Genomic DNA, 26,289 nt, shown 5'->3' on the forward strand with positions numbered 1-26,289 from the left:
CTAAGCAATGCAGTAACAAAATCCTTATTCATATGATCAGCAGGCCTCGTTTGACAGTTTGATCGGAGTTCACAAGCTTCACCAGCAGTGACTGACGGCTGCGTTAGAGACTCTGATTGGTTGGTTTTTCTTCGGGTGCGGTGGAATCTTGCAGATGCCATTAGGAGCACTAAAAGGAGGCAGAGGAACCAGATAGTCTGTCTCGTGTACTACTGACTACTGTCAGTATATAAGGACAGTTTGAGCAAAAAAAAGTAAATTTCATTAAAGTTACCCAACTGTAGCTTTAAGTGTCTTTGAGCACTTCGAGTCTTCGTATTTTAAAGCTAACATCCAGTCCACCTTACTGTAGATCTGCCTCAGACCAGAAACACAGCTGATTGTCAGTCACACAACATTACGGCTAATGTTTTTGATACAACCTTGAGCTTACTTAGTTTTATTAAACCACAAATCCTGACACATTTTCCATTTAACGTACGTTATCCTGACTGCATTTTCTTGAGTCAGTGGAGGACATTTTGGTCAGAGTTACATGTGATGCAGATCTAAACAGCCGGGCAGCTGAACGGTGACATCGGCCCTATCACTCCAAAGCTGATTCACAACAACACAGGTGATATCTAATCTGTAGATGTTGCACTGTGAGCGACTAACAGCTTGCTTTGAATAGGATTTCAGACTCTTTGGGCATTTCCCCCCTCTTGGTACAAACTGGAAAATGTGTGAAAAGTATATATTCTTTTCCATACATGATCCAGACTTTTCCAGACATGCACACGCTCTCACATGGCCCACGAGATGTTGGCCGTGTGCTCCTTGGCCTTCATGCGCAGCACGGCTATGCTGGACGAGCGCCTCTCGAACTCGGGCTTGGTCTCGAAGGCGTGGTGACCGCCGGCGGCCGGCGTGAGGAGGGAGTCCGCGCTGAAGAAGTTGTTGAGGGAGACGTGGCCGAACTGGTTCTGCTGATTGGGGAAGCCCACGTAGCCGTGCTCGGCGGCAACGGCGGCCGAACGGGGGGAGTGGGAGTAGGAGGTGACGCAGGGAGGGGAGCCTCGGGGCAGCATGCAGGAGGAGACCACGGGGCCGCCGGGAGCCGGGCTCGGCCACAGGTTGTTGGGAATCTGTTGGGTGAATAATATTCATTATAATAGATTGATAGTTTAACACACACACAAAGAGTTCTACATAGCTGTTTTAAGTATAAGTAAAGCTTTACACATATACAGTTTAAACACTTCACATAACGTCACCTGACTCATTCCATCGGCTGATGAAGACCGTGACATGTGATTGAAAGCTCAGATTTTAGCTAGTAAGTGTTTTGATTTTAGATTATTCTGTCACACAGAACAGATGTAGTTTATAGGAGCATAGAAATCCTGCATAAAAACATTTTTTAAATGAAATTTAGTAACTAAATCTCGAAATATAAAGTCATAATGCTCCGCTTTAATTATTGTTTAGCTGTACATGTTAAAGTAATATTGGGTTAAATGTTGAAATAAGTGGCTGAAATGCAGATTTATTGCATACACAGTGAGAACTGTAAAGGATAGTTTTAACCATGTTACAAAAAATATATTATCCAATATATTTTCTCACTTAAATCTAGTGGTATCTGGATATGCAGTAGGTTTTGGTTTTATTGACCATATTTAGAGTAATCTGTCCGTCCGTACATACACATACAGACATACACTGTATTTACCAGTAAACTACGTTTACAGAGGAAATAGCCTCATTGAAATCTGTTGACCGCAGTGGATTGGAGATAACAGTAGATGAGATTAACAAAGATGATGAAATGTCATTCGCCTCCATTGCATCAAGGTGGAGGCAAAAACATCAGAGAAAGACTTCTCAAAATCTGGACAAATAAAAACAAAACTATCAACATGTCTAGAAAACACGAGCAGGAAGTGAGTTTCTTTGAGGGGTAAAGTGACCCTTTAAAAGGTAATTGTCTCAAACGCTGAATGAATGCACACGGATCCAAACAACTCCAAAGGTGGAGGTCATTTTATGATTTATCATTTCTAAAATCCGTCATAAAAGTGTCATGCTGCCTGTTTTTTGGATGATCTTAGAGCAAACAGGCCAGAGGGAACAAAGAGGACAGAGAGGAGATAAAGTCCCATCCCAACATACAGTAAACAGCACATGACTGATTTGTAAGAGCTCGAGTCTAAAGAACAGCGTGTCCTTCTTTAAGCTATCAACGCAGACTGAACTGCAGCTCGATCACGAATGACTTCACTCACGCTGACGTTTCTCATTTGGTTTGTTTGTCAGGATCTCAATCAGACTCGAGAAGACAAGCCGGCGTAAGAAAGCAGCATGTGAATAGCATGCAAAGTACGAAGTCAACGTAATGTGCCACTGTAGCTTTCTCCCCCACAGGAAATTATATTTTAAGAAAAAATTTAAACAAAGCAAAATAGATGCTCCAAAAAACTTCCTTAAATTTCAGCATCTTCAAAAAAATTTGAAAACTGCAAAACTATAAACTGAACCAAGCGGTTATTGCTTAGCACAGGAAAACATGTTTTTGCAAAATGCTTTCAGATATTGTGAACAAACCTACAGTGTTGTGGTGAAGAGAAAAGTCAACTCTAACCGTTAAATAAACTTCTTTCGTGGCACGTAAATATGGTTGCAGCATGATGCTGATATCATGTGCCATCCAGGAGCAGGACTTCAGTCAACAATATCAGCCAAAACCTCAAACAAACCAAATTATACAAAGCTCTTTAAAAACCCAGAAGAATGCAATCAATGTCCACTCTGTTCAGGGAGACACAAAAACACCCGCTGGCAGCAGGACGGTCCATTTAATGAGGGTAATCTGGATCAGCTGGGAGAGAGGGTGTAAGACTGTAGGAATCTATCAGAAACATGTGCGGAGAAAACACGAGGCAGTCCAGCAGATTTCTGCCCTGGTCTTGAGCCAGGGCGTAGAAGAGCTGCAACTTCTGCCTTTTCTTTTTACAAGTCTACCTCTTTGAATTCAACATATACGTTAACACACGCCCCTCTGAGGAACTGCATATTTCCATCTGAAAAACCCCCCAAAAAAGGCTCGACAACACTGGGAGGCCCAATCTCAGTTTCTGATAGACAAAACGGACACGCTGCGTCTGCTCTCACCTCATCTCGTACCCGACCTTTGTCCAAAGCAGCAAGACAAATGTGCAGCGAACATGAAACGTGATATAAGGCCGTTCATTGAGCCGGGACACCTCACAGGCGCTCTAATCAGTGTCCGAGCTTCTTATCTGAAGACGGGCTTCATAAAAGGTGATTAATAGAGCGGCAGTGACATGCAGTGATTAATGCAGACACAAGCATTCATGTGCTGTGGCTCGGGGGAAATTGAGTATTATAGGAGAGAGGTCTTATCAGGCGTCCTCCATGCTTTAAGGGGAGACACTGCAGGTTAGGGTTAACATCTTCATTATAAGATACTGTCATTAAAACGTTTAAATATATAAATGAGGCATTATCTTATTAAATAGATTCCCAGAACAGAAAAGCCAGGTTCAAAATTCTTGTTTCATTTTGTTGACATATAAGAGTAATGTTTTGTTACAGAGGGAGTTTTGGATATCTTTTTAATCCATAATTCAGATAATATCGTGAAAGCCATTTAAAAAATATATTTTGTTCCTGTTTTTAGTAATAGAATGTTGTATAAATGAGGCTCAGAATGATATGTGAACAATCTCCTCTGTAGAATCCTTCAGAGTATAGAGGGGAATGAAAGTGTACAGTTTGGTGTAAGAGCTGCTGAAGTCTGAGAAAAAACTCATTTAAAGAAAACATCCTTTAATTAAAGAGATGTTTAGTTCAATTACAGACATTTAGAAGACACTACAGGTGAATAGAGTAAAAAAATGAACTAGTAGATATCACCATGAAACGTCCTCAGTTGATTACTGACATTAAGACAATTGTTTTTTGTACAACAAGTTTTCTGAAATTGTATTTTTAAATATGCAAATGATGCATTATCTAATGCTAATTTATGGTGAATTGAGAATAAATCTATAGAAGCAAATAGACAAAGTAAAAAAAAAACACTATTTCGTAATTTCGATGTTTTCTTTGCATTCGTGTGAAAGAAGACTTCATTGAAGCTAAATACTCTCAAAACTGACCAGTGTATGAAAAACGCTTTCTCCTCAAATAAATTCCCACCAGAGGTTCTTTTGACATCAACACTAAAATCCTTAACTGTTAGAAAAACGTGGATCCAAACTCGCCTGTGTGTAGCTGTCGGCCCTCGGTAACACTGATAAATCGTAGGTGGCAGCAAAGTGAGTTTTGGCTTGTTGGATCTGCCCGTAGCGCTCTCTTTTCCTCCATTTTGCTCTTCTGTTCTGAAACCACACCTAGTAAGAAATTAAATACAATTAGACAAATAAAATCAGTGGAAATAAATGTGACTTTTTGACAAAATACCGAGTGGCGTCTGCTTTGAAAAGAAGTAAGTTCTGGCAAAATATTCTGTTTGGAAAAGAAGAGCAGCAGCAGCCTGAAATTCAAATAAATCCTTCTGCACTGCTTTTGTGGGGAAAAAAGACTATTTTTAATTAACAGATGTGTTTTATTTCTTAAATATGTTTGTGGTGTTTATATGAGCAACATGTTACGCATAGCGGCATCGCTCCACGTGCGTTGTCGTCTTAAAGCCCTTGTTTCGTTATTTTATGATTTATTATCTCCATCAGTGAAAGTTAACAAAATAAGACTCTTAATAACCTGCACTCTGGCCTCCGTTAATTCCGTCCTCATGGCCAGCTGCTCCCTCACGTAAACATCTGGATAGTGAGTTTTCTGAAAGACTTTCTCCAGCTCCTCCAGCTGCGCGCTGGTGAAGGTCGTCCGGTGTCTCCTCTTCTTGCTGCTGGACACGTTACTGTCGCACTTGTCCCCCATGTCGTCCAAATCCGTCTTCTCCTGTCCGGTTGTCACCGGCGACGCCCGCAGGGTGCAACAGCTGTCCATCGGCCTCCCGAGGTCCGTGTGCAAAGGGTCCTCGTCTGTCTTTGGTACACCGTAATTGGCTGGAATGAACGAGTGATAAATTAATAATAATACATATTGATGGCATGCCATTATATTGTAACTGCAACTTAAAAATACATATGAAAATACCAATTAATTCTATAGAAATATAATAAATATAAGTTAATGCTTTAAGTGTTTCATGCTCAACTGTTTTTTGTATTTCCCCCAAAAAAATGGCAAAAACATAACATATTTGCAAACAAAACACCTACATGAAACATCAGAAACGTTTGGGATGAAAAATACCGGATGTTAAATCTTCCACAGTTTTGTTTTCTCTTTAACACATCAACTCCTGTAAAATTGCAATATCGATGAACAAAAGGTGAAATAAAAGAAGCTTTTACGCACCGTTCTGGTCTCCGCAGGGCGAGGAGCGGTGCTCGCCGCTCTGAAGCCCGAAGGCCTGCACACATTTCGGGGACGACTTGCTGAAGTACTGCGTGCTTTCCAGGCTCTCCATGACTTGGTCCATGTAGTAATCGCTGGCCTTCATCGCTTGGCTCTTCAACGCAAATTTATCATCCATATACTCCATCATCTTAACCCCAAATCCGCTTTAATCAAAAGTCACCATGAGGAGAGAAAGAAAAAAGAAAGAAAATAAACTAATCGCCGTCACGCACCGATGACTTTTGTAATGCAATAATTCGCCAATGGAGTTAATTTGCTCCGTCTTCAAGCCGCAACGTCTTTATAGCCCCGAAGAGAACGCGCTCCTTCAAGAGCTCCCCTCCTCTCCAGCACCCAGCTCCTCCCACGTCCAGAACCCGAACCCGGCAGCAGTTCACAGTGGTTCTGCAGCCACACAACAATCAAAACTGACTTTAATTTACAACATGTTTAGACATCCAGAACGAGGCAGTGGTTTATCTACAGCTGCACGTTCAGACTTTAAATGGGATTTAATCTGATCTCTGGCTCTCTGATCTCTGCCGTTCAATCATTTGTGTTTCGGGGAGTTTATCGTGTTTGATTCCGGAATGAAGTGAACAAAATGCTCTAAAAAACACAACACGTTTACTTTATTCTGTTCTGATATAATTGTTATTTCATAACCTTTGTGTTACAGGCAAACTGATTTGTAGACTTGTTCAATAATTCGGCCCTCCCATGTTTGTTAAACCATATATTTCAAATACGTCACTTATTCAACATTTACACATCTGTAAACTAATCCCCCTTTAACGTTTAATTCTGAGGTGTTTTTTTTGTAGTTGAACAAAAACATGTGCAGCTTAATATATATATATATTTTCTTTAGTTTTTACGAAATAGTATAAGCTAGTTTACACACTCCAATCGGTATGAACGTGCAGCCATGCTTCAGACTCGCAGTCAAGATATTATATTCATTAAGATGTTTTTTTGAGTCCTGATATTTTGACAAACGGTAAATAAATATGAGATGTTCAGATGTTCAGAGGCTTCAAATGTAGATTGCGTTCGTGTCCATTGCGTCTTAAACTATGAATCACTTTCCGAGTTGCGCAGAGGAACATGTTAAAGATGTTCAATCCTTTATTTGAACTCGTTTTGTGAGAATCTAATGCCAACGATCTTCGATAGTTTGGCGCATGTTTATCCACGAATTGCAGTTTGCATCCTGGATGAAATTCGCGCTTTGGCTCACATGTTTGCAAAACTATTAATCCTTTTTTCCTCTTTTTCCTTTTTGTGATCTATTTGGTTTTTTTGCACAACATTAAGCAGAGATATGAAACAAAGAAGAAACACACATTTAAAAACCATAAATGCTTCCTAACTAAATACAAAAGGGATATCAGCAAGTCTTTGGAGAGTCATGAAGCCCAAAGACCAAGAATAAGGGATGTATAACAATTATTATTATTATCATTGCGATATATATACAAACATACATATATGTAAATGCATATATATATATACATACATATAAATATACACATATTTATATATATATATATATATATATATATACAAATAAATATACACATATATATATATATACACACAGATACATACATATACACATACACATACTTACACACATATACTCACACACATATACACACACATACTGTGTGTGTGTGTATATATATGTATATATACACACACACACATACTGTGTGTGTATATATATATGTATATATACACACACACATATAAGTATAAAAGCTCTTATCGGTTTGTCTTGACACAATAATTTCCAGCAACAACAACTGTTACTATCTTGAAGGGAGCGGTTGTTGACTAAATGATTTCACATCTTCAACATCTGGTCACTGAGGCTGTGAAAAGGCAGAGAGGAAGGCTTTAGGATGCAGACCGCTAATAGCTGAATCTGCTTTGCACCAGGCTCATCTTCACTGATGTGAGGACAGCAGTAAACTCTTGTACAACAAGAGGTGTTCCTTTGCAGCTGCAACAAAAGCGTTAACCGTAACCATGCTGTTAAATTAAACAACTCACTGCGCTTTTGCTCAGTCAACAGCTATTTCTCTAAACTTTGGCAATTTATCCTTTGTAAAAAAAAAACCATCACATCAAATTAGGGTTTGAATTGACATTATGAAAGTCCTGTAAATGAGGTGTTGATCTTTTTCTTGCTTGAATTAAAGACCAAACATCCTCCTCATGCAGGAAAGCAGAGTTTCATTGAACCCAGCGGCCCTCAGGAGCGCACACACACACACACACACAAGAGGACAGAAAGAGCGAGGTTCTTCTATTTCTTCTTATTGGCGGAATCGTGTTACCGGGAAACTAAGGCCCATCTCCCGCCATCCACATCTCCACCCACGAGCCTCGCCACCTGCAATGCACACCATGCGTGTTGCTTTGGTTCGCTCTGCGGTCAGTGGCAGTCACCTGGAGCTTCACGGTGCCACGGGAGAAGAAGAAAACATTAAAAATAAACAGAGGTGCCCTTAAGTAGCAGGGGGCGGGTGTCTTATTTGGGCTTCTAAGATGACCTCGCTACGCTGGCTCACGCTGAGGAGAAAATGTGAAAAGTTCACTGTGGTCTGGTGCGTGCGTCGTTTCGGCTGGAAATTCCCGCCACAATAGTTGCCGCGTGGTTTTGTGAAGTTGGAGGGCTCGGTCACCTTTAGGCCCATCAGTCTATGCTAACCCTCTAAATTCTGCAGCCAATGTGTCACGTGAGCCACCTGGAAAGATCCTCACCCTCACTTTCAATGAATAAATCATGTGCTGCCAGTTTGTTGTGACATTACGTACGGCACTCGTCTTGGTCAAAATATGACCGGGCCGAGCTAATTATCATTCATTTTTCAGTCTCCGTGTGACTGATCGCAGGCCAACACAACCCGAGCCAGGACCAGAGAGGCCGCTTCAGAAGGCAGAGACATGACATCATGAAGCCTAAAGCCTAATTCAATCTATTGAAGTGTCTTCAAAACGTTGGCTGTAGCCACGACACACACACACACACAAGAAAAAAAAGGCCAGTTTATTTTCCACCACATTGTTGGGGCTTAGGAGTGTCGTTTGAGTCCGCGGGACATTCGGGTCACAAAGCCGAGTGACTGAAAACAGTGAAAGCAGCACATTCCGTGCTTGAAAAAGTTTGATTTCATTTTGGGTTGTTTGTCTTTTCTATTTATTTTTCAGGAGTCGCTGACGAAGCTCTCCGTCACTCCCCTGAAGTCATCGAGGTTCATGTCGAGTTGTTGTACAAGTCACCTGTGACCGAAACCAGAACTAAATCCAGATGCTGTGACACGAGACTGAAGCTCATTTTAATGATGAAATGATCATAAAAAGAAGAATTTTCTCTATTAATCACTAAAAGAACTGCTTTTGCAAAAATCAGGAAAGGCCAGGTGAGCGCACACATTATCACATCTTTAAATGACCTCTGACATTAAAATGTTTATTTGTGCGATTGCATTTTAAAATACACAACAGATTTCGGTGTAACCAAAACTGAAGCTTCTATGACCGCTTTGTTTGAGCTTTGAAATGATTTCAAATAACATTCATCAACAGAAGAACAAACACATAAAGTACTTACTAATTTACAGGGTCAATAAAGGGTGAAAGTAACAACTGTTTTTATTTAATTCTTTGAATACAGTAGCAAAAAGAAAATGTTTAACATTTAAACACAAACTAAACAAACAGATACAATCATCTCAACTGACACTGAGAAACTCAATTATATCATCATAGCAGTGAAACACCATTAAAAGTTTGGATTGTCACAAAAAAAAGGAGATTTTAAAAAGATATGTGTAGATTTATTTCATGGTTAATTTATGTAAATTCAAATTCTGTACATTTCCTAACGCGTATTAAATATGTATGTTAAGCGGTGTGTAGACACATGAATGCAGATGTACATTTACTTTCTTAAACGTCCTTTAAAATACCAGAGACGAGCTCTTTATTAGCTGATCACTTTAAGTGACTCTGTAGTTAATTGACAAATGTAAGCGATTCTGTTCTAATTCAGTTACTTTACAAACCTCCGGAGGTGGTTTTGCTTCCTGTGACATCAGTTCTGCTCTCAGCTGTGTGAAAAGAGCGACTCTGACCCGTTTTCGTCCACGTTTGTTTTATAAGCCAGCAGTTGTTCGTTGGGGGAATAAATTAGCTTTGACTTTTACCAGAGTCCAGCGTAGAACACTTTCTGCTCGTGTGAGTTTACTCCTCGGTGTCTTTATAAGTTGGTTTCACATTTCAAGGAGGGCTAGAACATTCCTCTGAGTTCATATCCATTTTGTCTTTACTTTGGCTCACGGAGCTGCTGATTGTGTCACGAGGCAGAAGTAAACGAGGAAAGACCTCGTGTCCCTCGTGTCGTTCTTCTTTGTCGCCAAGTGTTTGTGGGATTTGGAGTTCAGGTTATTTCACATGCTGACATATTTTACTTATAAGCCATACATCTCGGATAAATTATACAACTAAAATGTTCTGTTTAAATGATCCAAATCACTGTGTTCATCTTTTTATGATGTACTATTCCCTTGAATAATACATATATAGCATTGCTTGTCCTTACTTTGTCTACATTTCAGTTAGTACTGTATGACATGCTGTATACACAAACTACACCTAGTACTAGAGCCACTCATCACAATATTTACTTATTATATTCTTTACATCACAGCTACTCACTTTGTAAAGCAGCACTGTTGTATTCTAGAAATGTTCTTATTTTCAAAAGGCAGCAACTGGCTTCCATTCATTTATAATTCACTCATGAAACTTGCTGAAGCTGTTTGTCTGCGTTCATTTTTGTCAAAGCTACGTCCTTTTTATACCTCCTAAAGTGCATTACATTACACTGAAAATGACCTGCTTGAGTTGTGTAGTTGATGACAGTGTACGTCGAGTCAAGACAGAAATGAATGGAAACCAATGGCTGCCTCATTCAAAAAACGGTCAGCAAAAGTTGTAGCTAAAACTTGCAAGCACACCGTCATGGTGCCTTAATGCGTTTGAAGAAAGCTCTTGGAGGGATATTTGGATACCGAAGCTCTCGCCGCCAGACTCCATCTGACAACATTAGCTGACTTGAGGTCAGGCTGGCAGGGCCGTGTGGGCTGAGAGGGACACTCTTCATCTTATCTAAAAGTGCGGTGGAGCGCTCATTTCACCAGGCAATGGATTGTGGATGTCTTGGGTTACATATCATTTTTACCCATAACCCAAAAGTAAACACATGTAATGAAGACTGGTGGACGATGGCTTTTAACAATGTCATTTCCGAAGCAGTGGTCGGAGAGAAGAGCTCTGAAAGCCGGGGCGAATCTGAACTTGTGTCAAACTGTATTTCACCTGTCTTTTCATGTTACATGCGAAATAAAAAAATCAGAATTATGCAGTATCGCGGTTTTGTAATGACAGTGTGATGACAGAGAAAAGACCCCCTCGATGTCCCCCAGAGAGCCTCAAGAACCGGTCCCCCCCCTGATGGAGGGAAGTGCTCTTGAGTTTCACAACAGACCACGGCATCTCTGGCATACGCCACTCTCCGAGACGAAGATCCACCGTCAGCTCGCGTACAGTCAAAACACGCCCTCCAGACATGTGCAAGCGAATGATAGCGGGAAAGTAAATAGACAGGCATGCATTTCCTGCCAGAGAGCCACTCTGCAGCTCCGACTATTTGTTTTGACATTCATTAAGTTATCATTTCCAGGCGGCGGGGCCAGCGAGGAACCTCCAAGCCTGAGGTTCACCGCCTCCGGTTGGCCAGTGTTTTGCGGACGGACGCCTTAGCTCTACGAATTCAAATACACAGACCAGGCCATTGTGATCCACGACTGAGAATAAGGAAGACATCTTTCTAATTCTAACACTAATGTTTGTGCTCGGCCCGTAATAGTCACTTTCAAGCCCGCAGTTGGCGAGCAGGAGCTAAATTTAGCCACAGAATGGGGAAATTGCACTTAAATCTCTGGGCTTTGTTAAACTTTACCCTTAAGAGAGCAGAAGACGTGGAAAGAGCGAGTCTATTCCCATTGCCACAAGCTATTTTTTAAGTCAAGAGAGTAAATCAGCAGAGAAACAACATGAATCCACAGGTATTAAGAGGTCCTCCTGGTCAGGGCTCTGCAGTAAAGGTTAATAGGTTGCATGGGCAACCGTTTTGAGAAATTGGCAACCCATTCTTGGCCTTTGGTCGCAGTGGAAACCACTTTTTAACCCATGCCCACATGCAAAAAAAATACTTTTAATATATTTGTTGCATTAGTGATATTCGGAACCGGAACCAGACAAAGCAACACGTGCGTTGGTGCCTTCTCTCGCCCGCACAACGACATCTGTTTAAGAGACGATGGCAAAGCAAAGTAGGTTGTTTGATTGCGGGATCAAAAGTTTGAGTCAACCGTCAACATCACAAACCAATCTGCAAATGTATTCAGCTGCAAAAGGGCCAGGTGAACTTGAACAAAAAAACGGAAAGTACCCGCTATCATCGAGCTGGATGGAAAATTATACCGCAAAGCATGTACAACACACACACATTTTCATTATTAATCTTACTGCCTAGTATCTCAATCACTCAAAAGATAAGGTGACTAAAATTGGCGACCATATTTTCAGTTTCGGCGACCAAAAGTTGACGCTTGGTCGCCAGCCTGGCAACCACTTTTGAAAGCTGGCGCTGAGCCCTGCTGGTTCTCATTTCCTGCCACCATTTGCATAAGAAGCGCGCCGTTTAGTTCCGCGGGTTTTGTTGCTGGTTGGCCGCGATCGCGTCCAGGCAGCGTTACTTGAGCCGAATCAACACAATGGAACTGCCTGAAGATATTTGGGCTGGTCAAGGTCCTATTGCTCTTAATTAATTTTCAGGACAGAGAGCTCGAGTTTTCAGTGTAAAAAGAGCAGCTGCAGGGGGGGGGGGGGTTAGCGCAGGCAATAAAATAGCATTAAAAATACAAAAAAATAGTCTTCTTCATGGAGAGGAAAAATAATCTTGTGAGGATGAAATGTAAATCCCGGGTCATTTCATTTTACACAGATGGGGAAGCATACATATGCTCTCCTGAACATGCACATATATTTAAGAAATGCTGCATTCTTTGTAGGGATACGTATCAGAAGAGGGTTAAATATCACACGTGTCTGAAGCTGCTCTGGATGTTGTCGGGTGAGGACAGCAGAGGAGGTTGTTCGTGGTTGTAGAAGAGTTTGTGTTTTACTTGTTCACTTTGTCCCTCTTCTTGCCCCCTCCCCAGCCGCCGCTCCACTGGACAGGGTTGTCTCGGTGGGAGATGCGCTCCCTTTTAGACGGAGCAGAGGCGACCCGTCGAGGAGGTGGAACCTCGTTTCCTGGGGACACGGATGGAAAATGTGTCAATATCTCACATGTGAATCGAGCAGCGTGAACTCAATCCGTCACAGACTTCAAAACGGTAATTCGTACAATTTGTGCAATTTTAAAATGACGTATTTGATGCTATCCACTCACGATTTATGCTGACCAGGTCGGCTCTTTATTTCTGCTCAGCCATTTTTAGGGTCCTTCATATTTGGGGTTATAGTCAATATCATAAAAAGGTTTCCAGAGGAAGGAGCCTTCCAAAATAAACCGTTGCAACAGCTGTCGTTAAAGGAATGAATCAGGAATCAGTTCTTGTACACATGAGGATTTCACCCTGGGGGTCCAAATGTTGGTGGTGTTGTTCTGTCCGTCATGGAAGTCTGATTTCGTGCAACATATTTCATGTTGAGAAACTAAATCTGGAAGCTTTTCTATTGATTTCAAGCAAACACAGAGATTGTTGCTCAAACCCAACAACAAGGAATTTGCTACTTTTGACCTCAAATGAATCAAATTTTAACTTGAGTTTGGTCTCTCGTCTCCGGAGACTCGAGAAACGACACGATGTTTAATCTCACTGTAAAGACTTAAGTCCAAGCAGGTGAGTTTCGTGTTTGCGTGCTCCGACTCCCGGGAGCGCCGTGTGCCGTATCAGAGGCCCCTTCCATTCCACCTGGGGATCAGTACAAAGCTTTTCAAACACACAGTACAAAGGCAGCGCTTCTACCGGGCATGATGCATTCCACGTGTCGGGCCCAGGACGGCGGTCTCCACGCGGCTGCCGCCACACAGGGAGCCACGCGGCGGGGGAGGGCTCTGGAGGAGGTGGGGGGGGGGGGGCCTGGGACGCATCGCAGGTACTGACCCGGCTCCGAATATCTGCACAGCTGGCACACTGTATAGAATATCCGTCTACTCACGAGTCTTCCCACCTCTAGTTTTTTTATTTTTTCATCTTCGTCGTGCTGTAATGCCTTTCCGCTCCTCGAGGTTTGTGTGATGCAGTCTTTTGTGTTTATTTTCAGATATGGTGGCTAAATTTAGTTTATTAAAAGACTTTTGTTCAATTATCTGTCCCAAATCACAAACAGAGCGCGAAAACCCTGCCGCACGTGTTGCCAATTTCAACACGATTTGTGCAGTCATGCTATGAGATGTACGGCGATGACAAAAAAAGGCCACACATTTGACCCGACCGCTGTGACCAAAATAAATTGTTTTCAACCATTTTACTCCTATTAGAGTTGAACGGCAGACAAAATTGAGGGGGCAGATATGCAACTTAAGCGGTTTCCTCCGCACACGTAATGAAAATATTTTCTGGGGCCTGGAAACGCATTTCATGGCACCGACCCAGCAAGCGGTGGGTATCGCGTTACAACGGGTCACAGAGTATTTATGTCGTCTTTACTGCGATGGCAAACGAAGTGAACCTTCTCACTTTAAACCTTCACTTTGATGTATGCGTGCCACTTCAGAAGCAGTTGGATAAATTATTTTAGTTTCGCTCTTTTACAGCCTCATGTGGGCTGACTTGAAAAGGTTTTGGTTTTTTTTCTAATTCCCTGATTTCACCCAAGTAACCCATTTCCTCTGATACGATGGGTTTTTGATGATGTAGCGCAGAGACCATTTAGATGCGCTCTCCAAGTTTATCAAATACCTAATTGGCTTTTTGAGAAAAAGCTCTTGACTTACACATACATTCATATTTCAATTTGTCCTGCACAACTCTGATAAGTGGTGTTTTCGTCGGTGCAGACAAAGAGGCTTTCTTTCTCCCCGGCCTTCTTCCTGAGGAGGACAACAGTCCTGCTTAGCACGACGGTGCTCGCTGCTCCTGCTGCTGCTGCTCCTGCTGCTGCTGCTGCTGCACCTCGTGAAAATAATTTCGAAATCATCACCGGAATCCAATTTGTCTTCGTTAACGGGGACAGGGCTCTCCTTCACTCGGACTCCTGGGCTTGTTTAATGTGGTCATCTGCCGTCAGCCTGTCAGTAGCATCTTTGTCACTCAAACCTCCTGAGCTCCACTTCTCCTGACAGAAGGGCCAGTCATTCTTCACTGAAAGGACTTTTTCTTTTTGTTTTTCTGCCCGTTTCCTGTCAGAGGAGAAATTCACGGCACTCTGTCCCCGGCCCGACCTTGTGGCTCTCCCCACCTCTCACCCCTCACCCCCCCTCACGAAGCAGCCGACCGGTGGACTCAGTCTAGGCTGAATAAGCAGCAGCCTTTATCCCTGGCTCGGCTCGGTCTTGGGTCTGTGTGACCTGAGACCCATGGGTGCAAGTGTGCAAACATAGAAACATCTGTACACACATATGCTGGATGTAAAGGTATACACACACACGTGCACACAAAAATAGACATCCAATCACAATTTGGGATGAGACTATTGATTATTTTCATTGTCGATTAATCTGCTGATTATTTTCTTGATTAATCGATTAGTTGTTTGGTCTATAAAACGTCAGATGATGGTTAAAACTGATGAACATTGTTTTCCAAAGAGGTTTTTTTCATTAAATAATTATTCAAGCCAATAGTTTAATAGTTGACGTCTTATTGATTCATCTTTGCAGCTCTAGTCACAAGGTTTGGCTTGGGCTGAAATGTCAGTTCAGCTGATTAACGAGTGGTATGTACTGGATATATTATACAACAATACTGATACATATAAATCATATATATTGTGTACATATTAGTGTATATGTAATATATTATATATTATATAATATTTCCCTGATCAGTATTCCCTCTGACAAACTTTAAGTTCAAATTAAGCATCTGCAAAAAATGTCTCTGTGACCATTTATCTGGATTGCCAGTTGTTGTGAGAGAAGGTTAAAAAAACAAATCTACGTTAAGAGTGTAATTGAGTCTTCAGAACATTTTCGGAATGTTTTTTTTGGGGATTCTGTTCAAAGTTGCCAGTAACAGATTACATTCTGTGTAGAAAAACAACTGTGGAGTTCACAAGACTCACTTGCGGGACCCAAGAAGCTTGCGTGAGGATAATTGTGCTCTTTGCAGGGCCGGGCAGCTGAACTGTCGTTGGCTTGCGATCCACTGGCGTGACGTGGACGCGCTGTGTATCCCGGGTCGGCCTGCACACACAGAAACACACAAAACACACGTAAATGAGCCCCCAACGTGACGCGTGTCACGCAAGCAGTCCAGCATTTTGAAAAACAAAAAAATTAAAAACATCCAACAACTGGCAGCGATGCAGTCTGAACATATCTAAGAAACAGGAGGGGGGGGGGGGCTCCTCTTGCCAGTGATCATAACTCAAGCTGCTCTATAACGGCGCAGGGAGACCTGCAGTTTCCCCGACTTCAAAGACCTCACGAGCATCAGTATCGTTCACGGGTCCAGGAAAACTGCTCCAAAGTGACACTGGGATTTCTGCAAGCAAAATGAAGAAATTGCAGCTAGTTGATCCAATTGAAAGTGTCGTTGTGGAGCTAAACCTCAGACTAACCCCCCCTCATTTAAATGGAAGCTGATGAGACAGGCTCCAGGAGAGGGAACCTACAGCGCAGGACATGACTGACTGGTGAATGTAAATACTGCATAATGTCACATACATGCAACTGCCCCCCCCCCCCCCCCCCCCCCCCCCTCCACAATGTATTGCAGGGGGGAACAAGAGGCGGGTGAACTCACCACGAGCTGCACTCTGCCTCCATTCAGGACGTCTGAGCTGATCTCCGGTAAGAAATGCACGCTGAGGATAAGAGAACGTAAAAAAAACATAAACATTTTCAGATCAATTCAGCAGTTTCCCCTTTTCAGTTCGATGCAATTACCTCAGACATATCATAACAGAAACACAGATGAGGTGCACGATCATCTTAATGTCCATTGGTTAGGTAGAGCGTAGCACAGGCCTACATGCTCACTGCCCGTTACAGACACCTCCATGCGTTCTATCTCTTTTGCTGTTTTGCTGGTACTTTGCCCTTTGGCACTGAACAAATAACTCAATTTCAACACATACTATAATAATATACTATAATAATAACACCCACCGCTTTTTAAAAGTAATGACTAGAAATAAAAAAAAGTCTCTCTTGACTCAAAAATGTGTTTTACTTAAAGACCATTTGACAGTTTGTGAACCATGATGTCAGTGAAGCACGCAGTCTGGCTACGGAAGCCCGGCGGAGTGCAATAGATTGTCTTGCTCTGAAGGGCATTAACCACCACAGATGGAGAATGCAACCTCAACAAATTGACTTTCCAGATCCGTGTGCTCCTAATGAGTGTGTAGAGTACATAAGCAAGTGGCCCAATAGTTAGTGACCAGATATATATATATATATATACACGTGTTTGGTGGAGAAACCCAGTGTGTAACGTTACACCAGCGAGACATTGCGAGCTACAAGTCACTAGATGCTTCCAACTACGTTATCGGTGGTCATGTGCAGAACGTCAAACATCGTGACATGGACTCAGAGGTTTATTGAGTTTCATCTGTCCAGTGGTAGTCAACAGCTTTAATAGCTTGCAGCTATTAAAGCTTGCTAACTCTTCTGGATGGCTGGGGAAAACGTCACTTCCGTTGCCAACATATTTGACAATATTTTTGATGACGTCATCTGTAAAAGGGTCTGTTGTTACTTGGACGTCTGATGTGCATGAAGAAGGAGACATCTTGTGTCCAGCGGTTCAACTTTTGAGATGAAAACTATCCGTGTATTTAAAGATTTTGCATTATTTATTGCGGAAGCAGTAGGAGATTTTTAATCATTAACTCAAAACATCAAAACTATTTGATGGAAAAACCATATCAGACAGATTATTATCCCAAAGAGAACAAGTAAAACATATAAGCAGGGCGTCTTTAAGAAAGTATGCCAAAAACTTTAGCAACTCATTAAAGGATCAGTTTATCCAAGATTTTAAAAAAAATCATGGATGGCATGGAGCCATGCAAATAGTTTTTATTTTACTAAACTGTATTTGCCCACGTTTTGAGATTTCTCACACCTCCACAATAAAACAAGTACATTTGTGTTGCTCATAGCATTAAAATGTTTGCTTTTGATGAAACTCAGTTTACGACAAACCTCGCTGTGAAATAACAGAGACTCAAATCTAAACACCAGCAAAACCTCTCGCCTCACCTCTCTGAGTCAGGATGAGCAGCCTGGGTCCGCAGCCACTGCTGCGCTCGTTTCACTCGCTCCACCTTCTCTGCGCGCTGAAGGCCCGGCTCAGCCTCGCGACCTGCACTCGACAGAAAACAAATCAACGTCACATGCGATTCTTTTTCCTTTCTCCAACTCCTTTTGTCGGCGAAATAACATCCTTGATGACAACGGTAGTGAAGAATGAGTGCGCTGCTTAATCAGTGAACGTTGCGGTGACGGTTCGAAATGACAAGAGGCTCAATCAACACTGTAGTAAAGGATTTATGTTAACATGCTTAACAAATAAACAGCTCTGAGCTGCAGCAACGTCTGACATGTTTCACTGTAATCACAGCCGGCCAGGGTTCCCAGCGCTGGGAGAGTCAGTGGTCAAAGCTCCCGGCGTTTATGTTTGGGCTTAAGGTGGTGTATTTGTTTGGAGGACTCTGGGGTGTTATTATATTATAATGCGTTTAAAGTTGCTGAAAGATGCAACAGGAGATGATCTGCTTTTTCCGACAATTGCTGGAGCTTGTGGTTCTTCTGTAAAAATGTAATCCAAGCAATGTTCCAACAGTTTGTTAAAGAAAGACGTCTGAGAGGCCGCTGATTTACGAGCTAAGCTGAAATCCCATAATAAGATCGTAATTCAAAGTAAACATTTATGTTGCGCTGACAGTAAGGCTGCCGTGGATGGGTGTGAACTGATAATGACTTTTGACAGGCCAATGCTGGAACTAATGATGCATTTATTTAAGTCATTTACTTGCTTTTACTGAGCTGTAAAAAGGAAAAAAAAAAGGAGAAGAGAAGTTTTACAGTTTTCATGGGTTAATTGAGAAGCCTCACTAAAAATGTCACGTGATAGATGCTCCCCCCCCCCCCCCCCCCCCCCCGGGGCAGCAAAGGCCAGAAAGTGGCTACTCGCACTTCCCAAAGCTCAACAGTACACAGAGTGACGGGGAACGGGCAGTCGAGCAAAAAACACTCAGAGGAATATGGTTTTTTAAACAGCAACTTGGTCATCCACTGCACTGAGTATAGCACTCCAAACAAGGGTTGTGTTCCATATCATAGGATCCTGTACGGATAGTTTAAAGGTTACAAAGGAAGACTGATGATAAATGTTAAATCATCACAGGAGAGAGGTGGAATGTAGCTATGTGTGTGTACGCAGTGATACAAGATGAGCAAGATTTAAAAGAAAAGTCACATTTATGTTGCACTCCAGTAGCACGGAGACTCTCCTCTCACTCTCCCTCTCTGAACTCTCCACGAAAGCCCCCTCCTGACCCCTTACAACCTCCTGAGTCCCCCTCCAGTGCTCCTCCAGGACATCGGGGTTGGGGGGGGGGGGGCTGTAGGAGTCACGCCTGTTAAGAGAGGCTCTTAAGCACATTAGGCGATCTCGTCCCTGCCGAGGGGAGAGCTCCGACATACTATCAGAGACTTGGGGAGGAGGAGGAGGAGGAGGAGGAGGAGGAGGAGGAAGGCCACAGTAAAGTGCCGACCCTTAAAAACGTGTGAGATGGTGCCGTGAATGAGTTGATGAGCATCAGACTGGAAACAACCAGGTTATAAACAAGCCAAAGGTTCAGATTGACAAAACTACTTTATTTGTACGTGCTGTATTGCACATTAAGACTTTTGTGCATACACATCATTTACATCAATTATGGTAAATCAGCAAGTAAGTTGAAGCACAAAGTCACTTTCCAAGAAATGTTTACAAGTGTTAAGGTGTTAAGGTCTCAGTGTGCTTAAAAACAAACTAGTGTGACGGATGTATTTGTGTAAAGAATGAAAAAAGGAAGAAGCTCAATCGCTGCTTCTCACCTCCGCACAACCATCCAGAATGAGGTGGGATTGTTGGATTGTCTGTTTTGCTCATGTAGTCTTGTACTAAATCCGCCCTAAAGAGCATGAAACTTGGCTCTGATATATTTCAAACGTGTCCCATAAGACTTCAAAACAGCTAAGCTACGGCTACCCTCACCTGGTTTTGTGAGCCTTGTTTTCACGGCATTTGCAGAGTGGAAGAAGGATCGCAGTGGTTTTAGTCTGTTGTCTGTCCCTGTGAGTGACTCAACAGTACTTTGGCTCTGCATGTTCCAGTGCATCTCAAACACATACCATGAGAAGGGAGCTCCGCTGCCTGAGATAAATAGAAGCCCTGAGAATACGGGGCTGAAATTGAATGCACATGAATGGTGGTAAACAGCCTGACGTTAAGTTATTTTGGATGATGGATGGTAAACAAGATGATTGTGTTTCAGCCGGACTTTGTAGATGATTTGAAGTGTGAAATCGAGTTAAGTGCTCAGGAGGTAGGGGTTCCAGGCTGAAATAAAAATATATACCCGCCTGTCCCTCTGACATGAGGACGGATGTTTGGCGGGGTTGGATCGCAGTTTGGATGGAAGGAGGAGGTTGGAAGGGGGTGTGTGTTAGCCTGGGGGGGGGGGGGGGGGGGGGGGGGTGAGTGCAAGGCGTTGGTGGAAAGTAAGAGGCGAAACGAGGAGAAAGCGCTTGGAGGCACACAACATCTTCAACATCTGCAGCACCCAGACACTTGATGATACAAACCATCTACAAAAAAAAAAAATAGGGTGGTGTATTCCTACATTTTTTTGCCTCTAAAAGAAAATGTTTTGTGGCTCTGCTCCACTCTCTCCCTCTCTATCTCCCTCTCTGGGTATGTAAGCTGATACCCATTTCAAGTGGGTTACTCATGTCCAGCACATCCACACAAAGAGCTCGGATAAAATAAACACGGCGCGTCGGATATCTTGGAAAGAATCTGTCATGGGTTTGGGGCTAATCACCTCCAGAAGGAGGGCTTGACTCAAAGCCTGAAACGTTAGCCCCTGTCGGGGAGCGCTGGCTGGGCCGGGCCGGGCTGGCTAGTCCCCGGGCACTGGGGATGGATCCGGAGGAGGGGGTGCCTCCCACAGGTCAGGACCAGGGGAGCAGGAGGGGAGGCTGGCTCGGGCCCCGTTTACAGAGAGCGGCGACGCACCGCCGCCGCCGTCGCCGCCTCATGGTCACCCTGTAAAAAGGCAGCAGGAGTGGTCTCCTCTGGAACCGAGCTGGTTAGAGTTACACGTTTTACAGGATCCCTCTCAGTTGAATATAAAAAAATTTAAAAAACGACTGAGGAACAAGGAGCATTAAGCAGAGGAGGGGAGGGCGATGTTCTAACAAGTGACCCCCGTTCCTTTATCAGCTGATGTAGCCGCTTCACCTCATTGCTCGAGAACACCAGAACTGTTTGACAAATTATCTGGACGTGCGTAGAGAGGAGGGATAAGGACATCGGAAAGAAACAGAACTGGAGATATTGTTGAAATCGGTCATTTGGATGGAACCGGCCCTGGACTGCCAGTTGGCTGAGAGCTTATATTGTGCTCAGACACGATTTCAGTGTCAGTGATCACAGTGTCAGACACTTGACATTATACACCAGAAGTTCACAATTAACACGTGATAACAAAATGATACTGTAATAATAATAAAGAAAAGTTATTGACTGATGAAAGTGTTTTAGAAGTTTGGAGTTGTTGCTCGATCTTTGGCTGCACAGCAGTGAATCACTTTTGAGGGAAACGAGGCGACTCCTTCACAACTATTCTGCAAACAAAGTACTAAAGCGATCCGCCCAACAGAGATAAAGTGGAACGGAAAACATCCCAAAGTTTAAGCTTTTTGTTTTTTTAAACTGTAACATGAAATGACAAGCAAACATACTGTTTCTCCACAGCTAATTCAGGGCTATTTCATGCTCATGGCAGAGCTGGACTCGGTCACTTCGCTGCCTGGTGGAGAACGCTGTTGGTTCCAGCGTCACTCTGACTGCTGGATGACCGCAAGCGACCGTGGATCTCTCTGGATGTAAGGCCTTGACCCTAGTGGGGGGGGGGGGGGGGGGCGGGGGGGTCGGGGTGCAGAGGAAAGACGGAGACAGGCATGATAAAAGCCAACTCCCTCCCTCCCCACCCCCATCCCCCCATCCTGCCCTCCCTCCAGCTCTTCCCTCCCTTTTAAGTCTGGCTGTGGACGTCACAATGCCAGATCATCTCTCCACCCCGGGGCAGGGCAGGAGGCCACAGCAGGACAGATGGAGGGAGAAGTTTCCCTCATCTCGCACTATCAGACTACTTTGCACCAAAGCCAACCTGTGGACTCTTTTGACGATTGTTTTTAATAACAATAAAGTTTACGCCTTGAGGAAGAAAAAGCGTCATCTTTGATAAGTTTAAACCTTTTTGGCTATATGAAACAGAAAACGTCTGGAAAATACAAATGTAGTGAAGTAGGTTATGCTCGCATATTGAAAGAGAAATTCCACTTTCCTACTACCTGGGTCTTATTTCTGTATGTGCGGTTATGGCCATAATCCTCTTGATAAAAAACAAATGTGTGATCGCTTACTGCTGATGCTTCTTGTCCAGAAACATGACAGACTTTCATACGTCATTGCGGTCATGTCGCTGTGTTGCCAGATCTCAACAACATAAGTGAGTCCATGTTATTCTCACTGATAGAAACAATTGCCTAAACTTTGAAAATAATAACACGGTTGTAATAAATCAGTCCGAATTGAGTCACCAGTCTCAGGTCTGAAGCAGATGTTCACGTCAGACTTAGACAACTTTTCCACTAAAGTTAGCGTGAATGAAGGTTTTATTTTAAAACTGGGAAAACCTACTACAAATAAGCGAAAGACTCTTTCGCCTTTGCCAGTAACGTTGGACATGTGTGTCTTTGGGTTTTCTTTTCTGTTGTGTCAAGTTCAACGTCATGAATGCACCAGAGAAAGGGTTCGTAGACGGCAAACAAAGTTGCGGCGGTTACTTCTTACTATCCGTTACTAATTCCATCTCTTTTTTTACTCTCAAACCAGAGTTTCTGATTGTTGGAATATTGGAAAGACAAACTAAGACGGTTTTGATGAGTTTTGTTTCTGTCGAGTATGAATTAAGTGTTTTTTTACAATGACCAGCGAGGTCAGATAACTGTTTTGGTCAATGGAGTCTAACGGCGGTTTCTTTTCACAACTAACTCGATGAAATAAGAGTTCATTCCGACCCAACCAGAGCCGAACAGTGAAAAGATAAGGAGGAGTTTTACTTTGTTTCTGTCAGGTTTGTAGGTATCGATGACTGTCTGACTGGAGTCTGGTGGCTTTGAGGAGAACATATTAATCGTATGTTTTGTATGTTAATGAATTATAACGATTGCCTAAATCCGTGTCGATTTTATTTATTATATATTCACCTCAACGCACGTCACATAGCATCGCAACGAGAAAATGTGCGTGTCCGGGTGTCATGTTTCCATCACTGCCGATTGGAGGTGTAGCCGATAAATACAATAAATGAATATCAATTGTAAACATTCCCACTGAAGACAAAAGCCAGATGTTAGTGGGTGTTAGTGTTTTTGTATGTCCTTTGGGAAAGGGGCTTAAGAAAGACTCGTCACTGGTGTTTCTGCAGGGTTACCAAATGTGTAACAGGTCTCAGATCTTACCTTTTATATCACTCCTGTTGTGTTGTGCCGGCCTGTTTCGTGCCGCCACTGGACCCAGCGGGTAACTGCCGTTTCTGAGGGCAAGACGGACGGAGGGATCTAGCAGAGAGAGAGAGCGAGAGAGAGAGAATGAAAGAGAGAGAGAGAGAAAGGGGGTCAAAGAAGGACAAGGCAGGCCAAAAACCAGAAGCAGAGAACCAGGACCAAACATTCTGAAACATTTAGAACAGAGCTCTGGTTCCACTGTGGAATGGAAGATGCCATTAGGAGTTAGTGCAGACATAGACCGGTGTGTCGGTGGAGCAAGATGACAAGAGCCCCCGCCATTGGACTCATGCATTCGCAATTGTGATCAAAGAGCAGCCTGCCTCTACATGACGGTGGCATGATAATCGCGGCAGGACTACTGTTTCTCGGTGCAGAGCGGAGGTGAGGTCACCTTTCACCGCAGACGCACCCGACCACTACAATGAACCGGAATGAAAGTCATCACGGGATGACTTGTCCAGAGGTTTCCTGGCAATCTTTATTTCCTTTGCAGGCTCTTAAAAAAGGCCCAATAGGAGGCGACAGGGCCTGGCTCCTGCTGTCCGTTACGGCTCGTTAACATACACGGGGTGGAAAGGTTCGCCGCTGAAGCGCGGGTGAAAGACGAAGATGAAAAGAGGCAAAATCGAGTGTGGATTTTTATTTTTTTTTCCCCACTTTTAGAAAATGGATTTATGTCCCAACAGCAGTTCCTTCCATATTGTGAGGAATATTTGGTGTTAAAATGTTAGGGATGAAGAGACAGAAAGACACATTAGTTCAGGTGTAGAAGGGTGACTGAACAAAGGAAGCGTTGCATGTTAGGCTTCTGATCAGCCCTCATAATCTTTACATTTTTCATATTTCATATCGTATAATGTATGAAAATGAGTCGGTTAGACCTGAAATATTACACCAGAAAAAGAAAAGAGGTGTTTCTGTTATTTAGCCTATACTCATTGATATAAATGAGGCGGACGAAATAATAGAAGCTAAACTTTATCCACGTGTACCTTATGAACTGGCAACCGAGTGTATATTTATATCCATTCCGTTCTGCACACACTCACCTTTACGTTTCATCTGCCATTGCGTCTTCGACTTCATATTCTGAGCTCTCTTGAGCATCAGAAGAGCTGTGTGGCTGTCGGTGAAGCCCCTGGAGACAACGAGGACACAAGGTCACTCAATGAAATCCACACACACACACACACACATTTTACAGAAGACACAGTGCACGATGAGACGAGGATTTACCATTCTTCCAGAATCTTTTCTGATCTTTCAGAGAGACCGCTGAGCACTGACGTCGAAGCAGGAGATTTGCTGCTGAAATCATTAAAAGTCCTTAAAAGGAGATCATAGAATGCAGAAATTCAGAAATATGACCACACATATTTATCAACCATCATATTGATATGGCACCTGTTGAAAACAGAAGAACGGTCTCCTATTGGCTACTGAACCTACTGGTACAGTGAGGTTCGAGTGTTTCGCTTCACGGCTACATTATCGATCCAACAGGACACTATTTTAGACGTGGACACAGAGTGCTTCTCAAAGTCAAGGGTGCTTGCTTGGTCGGGCAGGTCCTCTCTGCCCTCTTTGCTTGTGGGTTAGCTCGCTGGACTCTGAGTCTGCCGCTGAGCAAACAAAAGTCAGAACAGATTTTTAAATTAGATTATTGATTGATTGACTCAGCATTCTTTAAATTCAACCGTTTAAGGATTCTTCCTTGACTTTGAGAAACTTTTGAGAAAGTGTGGTTGATTTTGTGTATTGCTTGCTTAGTATTATCTGTTTAATATTGTGTTACTGTATCTATCGCACTTTAATACAAACTTGCATGTACTTTGGTACTGGAACAAATACTATTTCATGTCTTTTGCACAAGTCTACTGAGGAAACACAATCGTCATTCTTTGTCATTTGCTTTGTGTTGAATTCACATGAATGTTACAATGTCAGTGTCAGAATGTCAGAGTGATCCAGGTAGATTCTGTCCACTGAAAGTGAGAATATGAGGAATATAAGATCTCTGGCTAACGCCTTCAATGTATTCACCAACTTACTGTGACTTTGATTTTCTACCGTGTACACACTCACACAGCATTGTTGTGATATCAACAAAAAGAACATTTTACTGTAGCTGTAACTACAGTAATTAGGCTTATAATTAGGTGGGTTGGTCTACCTGTTGGAGCTCTCTGGGGAAACTCTCTGTCCAGCAGAGTCCACCTGTTCTCCAGGCAGCCAGGCCTGCTTTGGCCTCCATACAGGCGTTGGGAGGATGTACTGGGAGGGTTCAGGAAAGTGCCCAGGAGGCTGAAACACATACATGAATCAGTGTCAGCAATAATTTATGAGTATTTTTTTAATAGCTTGTTTTTCTTAGGCAGAGGTATATATATATATATATATATATATATATATATAGCTGCCAAAGAGTTTTTCATTTACTGGAGCGGTTGTTTACTTTTAGATTTAAAATGTTAACATCTGCCAGAGTAAAAACTGAATCCTCATTTGAGACGTGTTCAGAAAGCTGTAATGCTGGAGCTCTGAATGGAAAAGCTTAATCTCTGTCTGGACAACATACAGCCCCCAGTATATTTTGAATAAATGGGAAAATGAAATATAGTGGATACAATAATGTCCACTCAAATGTGAGCATGTTTTCTTTTTAGGTATTTGGCTCGCACCGTTTTTACACTCAAGGAATGCCCCTATGTAAG

General features: G+C 42.8%; 2 protein-coding genes across 2 annotated transcripts in view; both read right to left on the reverse strand.

The window, feature by feature from the left end:
- Positions 1–785: 785 nt before the first annotated feature.
- Positions 786–5,617, reverse strand: alx1 (ALX homeobox 1; the record flags this gene model as incomplete). The annotated part of the gene is made up of 4 exons (XM_079163293.1): positions 786–1,127; positions 4,269–4,397; positions 4,768–5,072; positions 5,428–5,617. The coding sequence occupies 4 exons, from the start codon at positions 5,615–5,617 to the stop codon at positions 786–788; spliced, it is 966 nt and encodes a 321-aa protein (XP_079019419.1).
- Positions 5,618–12,727: 7,110 nt separating this feature from the next.
- Positions 12,728–26,289, reverse strand: part of lrriq1 (leucine-rich repeats and IQ motif containing 1) — a gene marked incomplete at both ends in the record, with an annotated part of 34,833 nt that continues 21,271 nt past the window's right edge. The window contains 7 exons of the mRNA XM_079163464.1: positions 12,728–12,861; positions 15,841–15,961; positions 16,524–16,584; positions 17,990–18,092; positions 24,625–24,713; positions 24,812–24,901; positions 25,749–25,879. Of these exons, the coding sequence (XP_079019590.1) occupies positions 12,728–12,861; positions 15,841–15,961; positions 16,524–16,584; positions 17,990–18,092; positions 24,625–24,713; positions 24,812–24,901; positions 25,749–25,879 (729 nt within the window). The remainder of the gene's footprint in view (positions 12,862–15,840; positions 15,962–16,523; positions 16,585–17,989; positions 18,093–24,624; positions 24,714–24,811; positions 24,902–25,748; positions 25,880–26,289) is intronic.

The sequence above is a fragment of the Pholis gunnellus genome, assembly GCF_910591455.1.
Source record: "Pholis gunnellus genome assembly, chromosome: 7".
NCBI classification, from domain to species: Eukaryota; Metazoa; Chordata; class Actinopteri; order Perciformes; family Pholidae; genus Pholis; species Pholis gunnellus.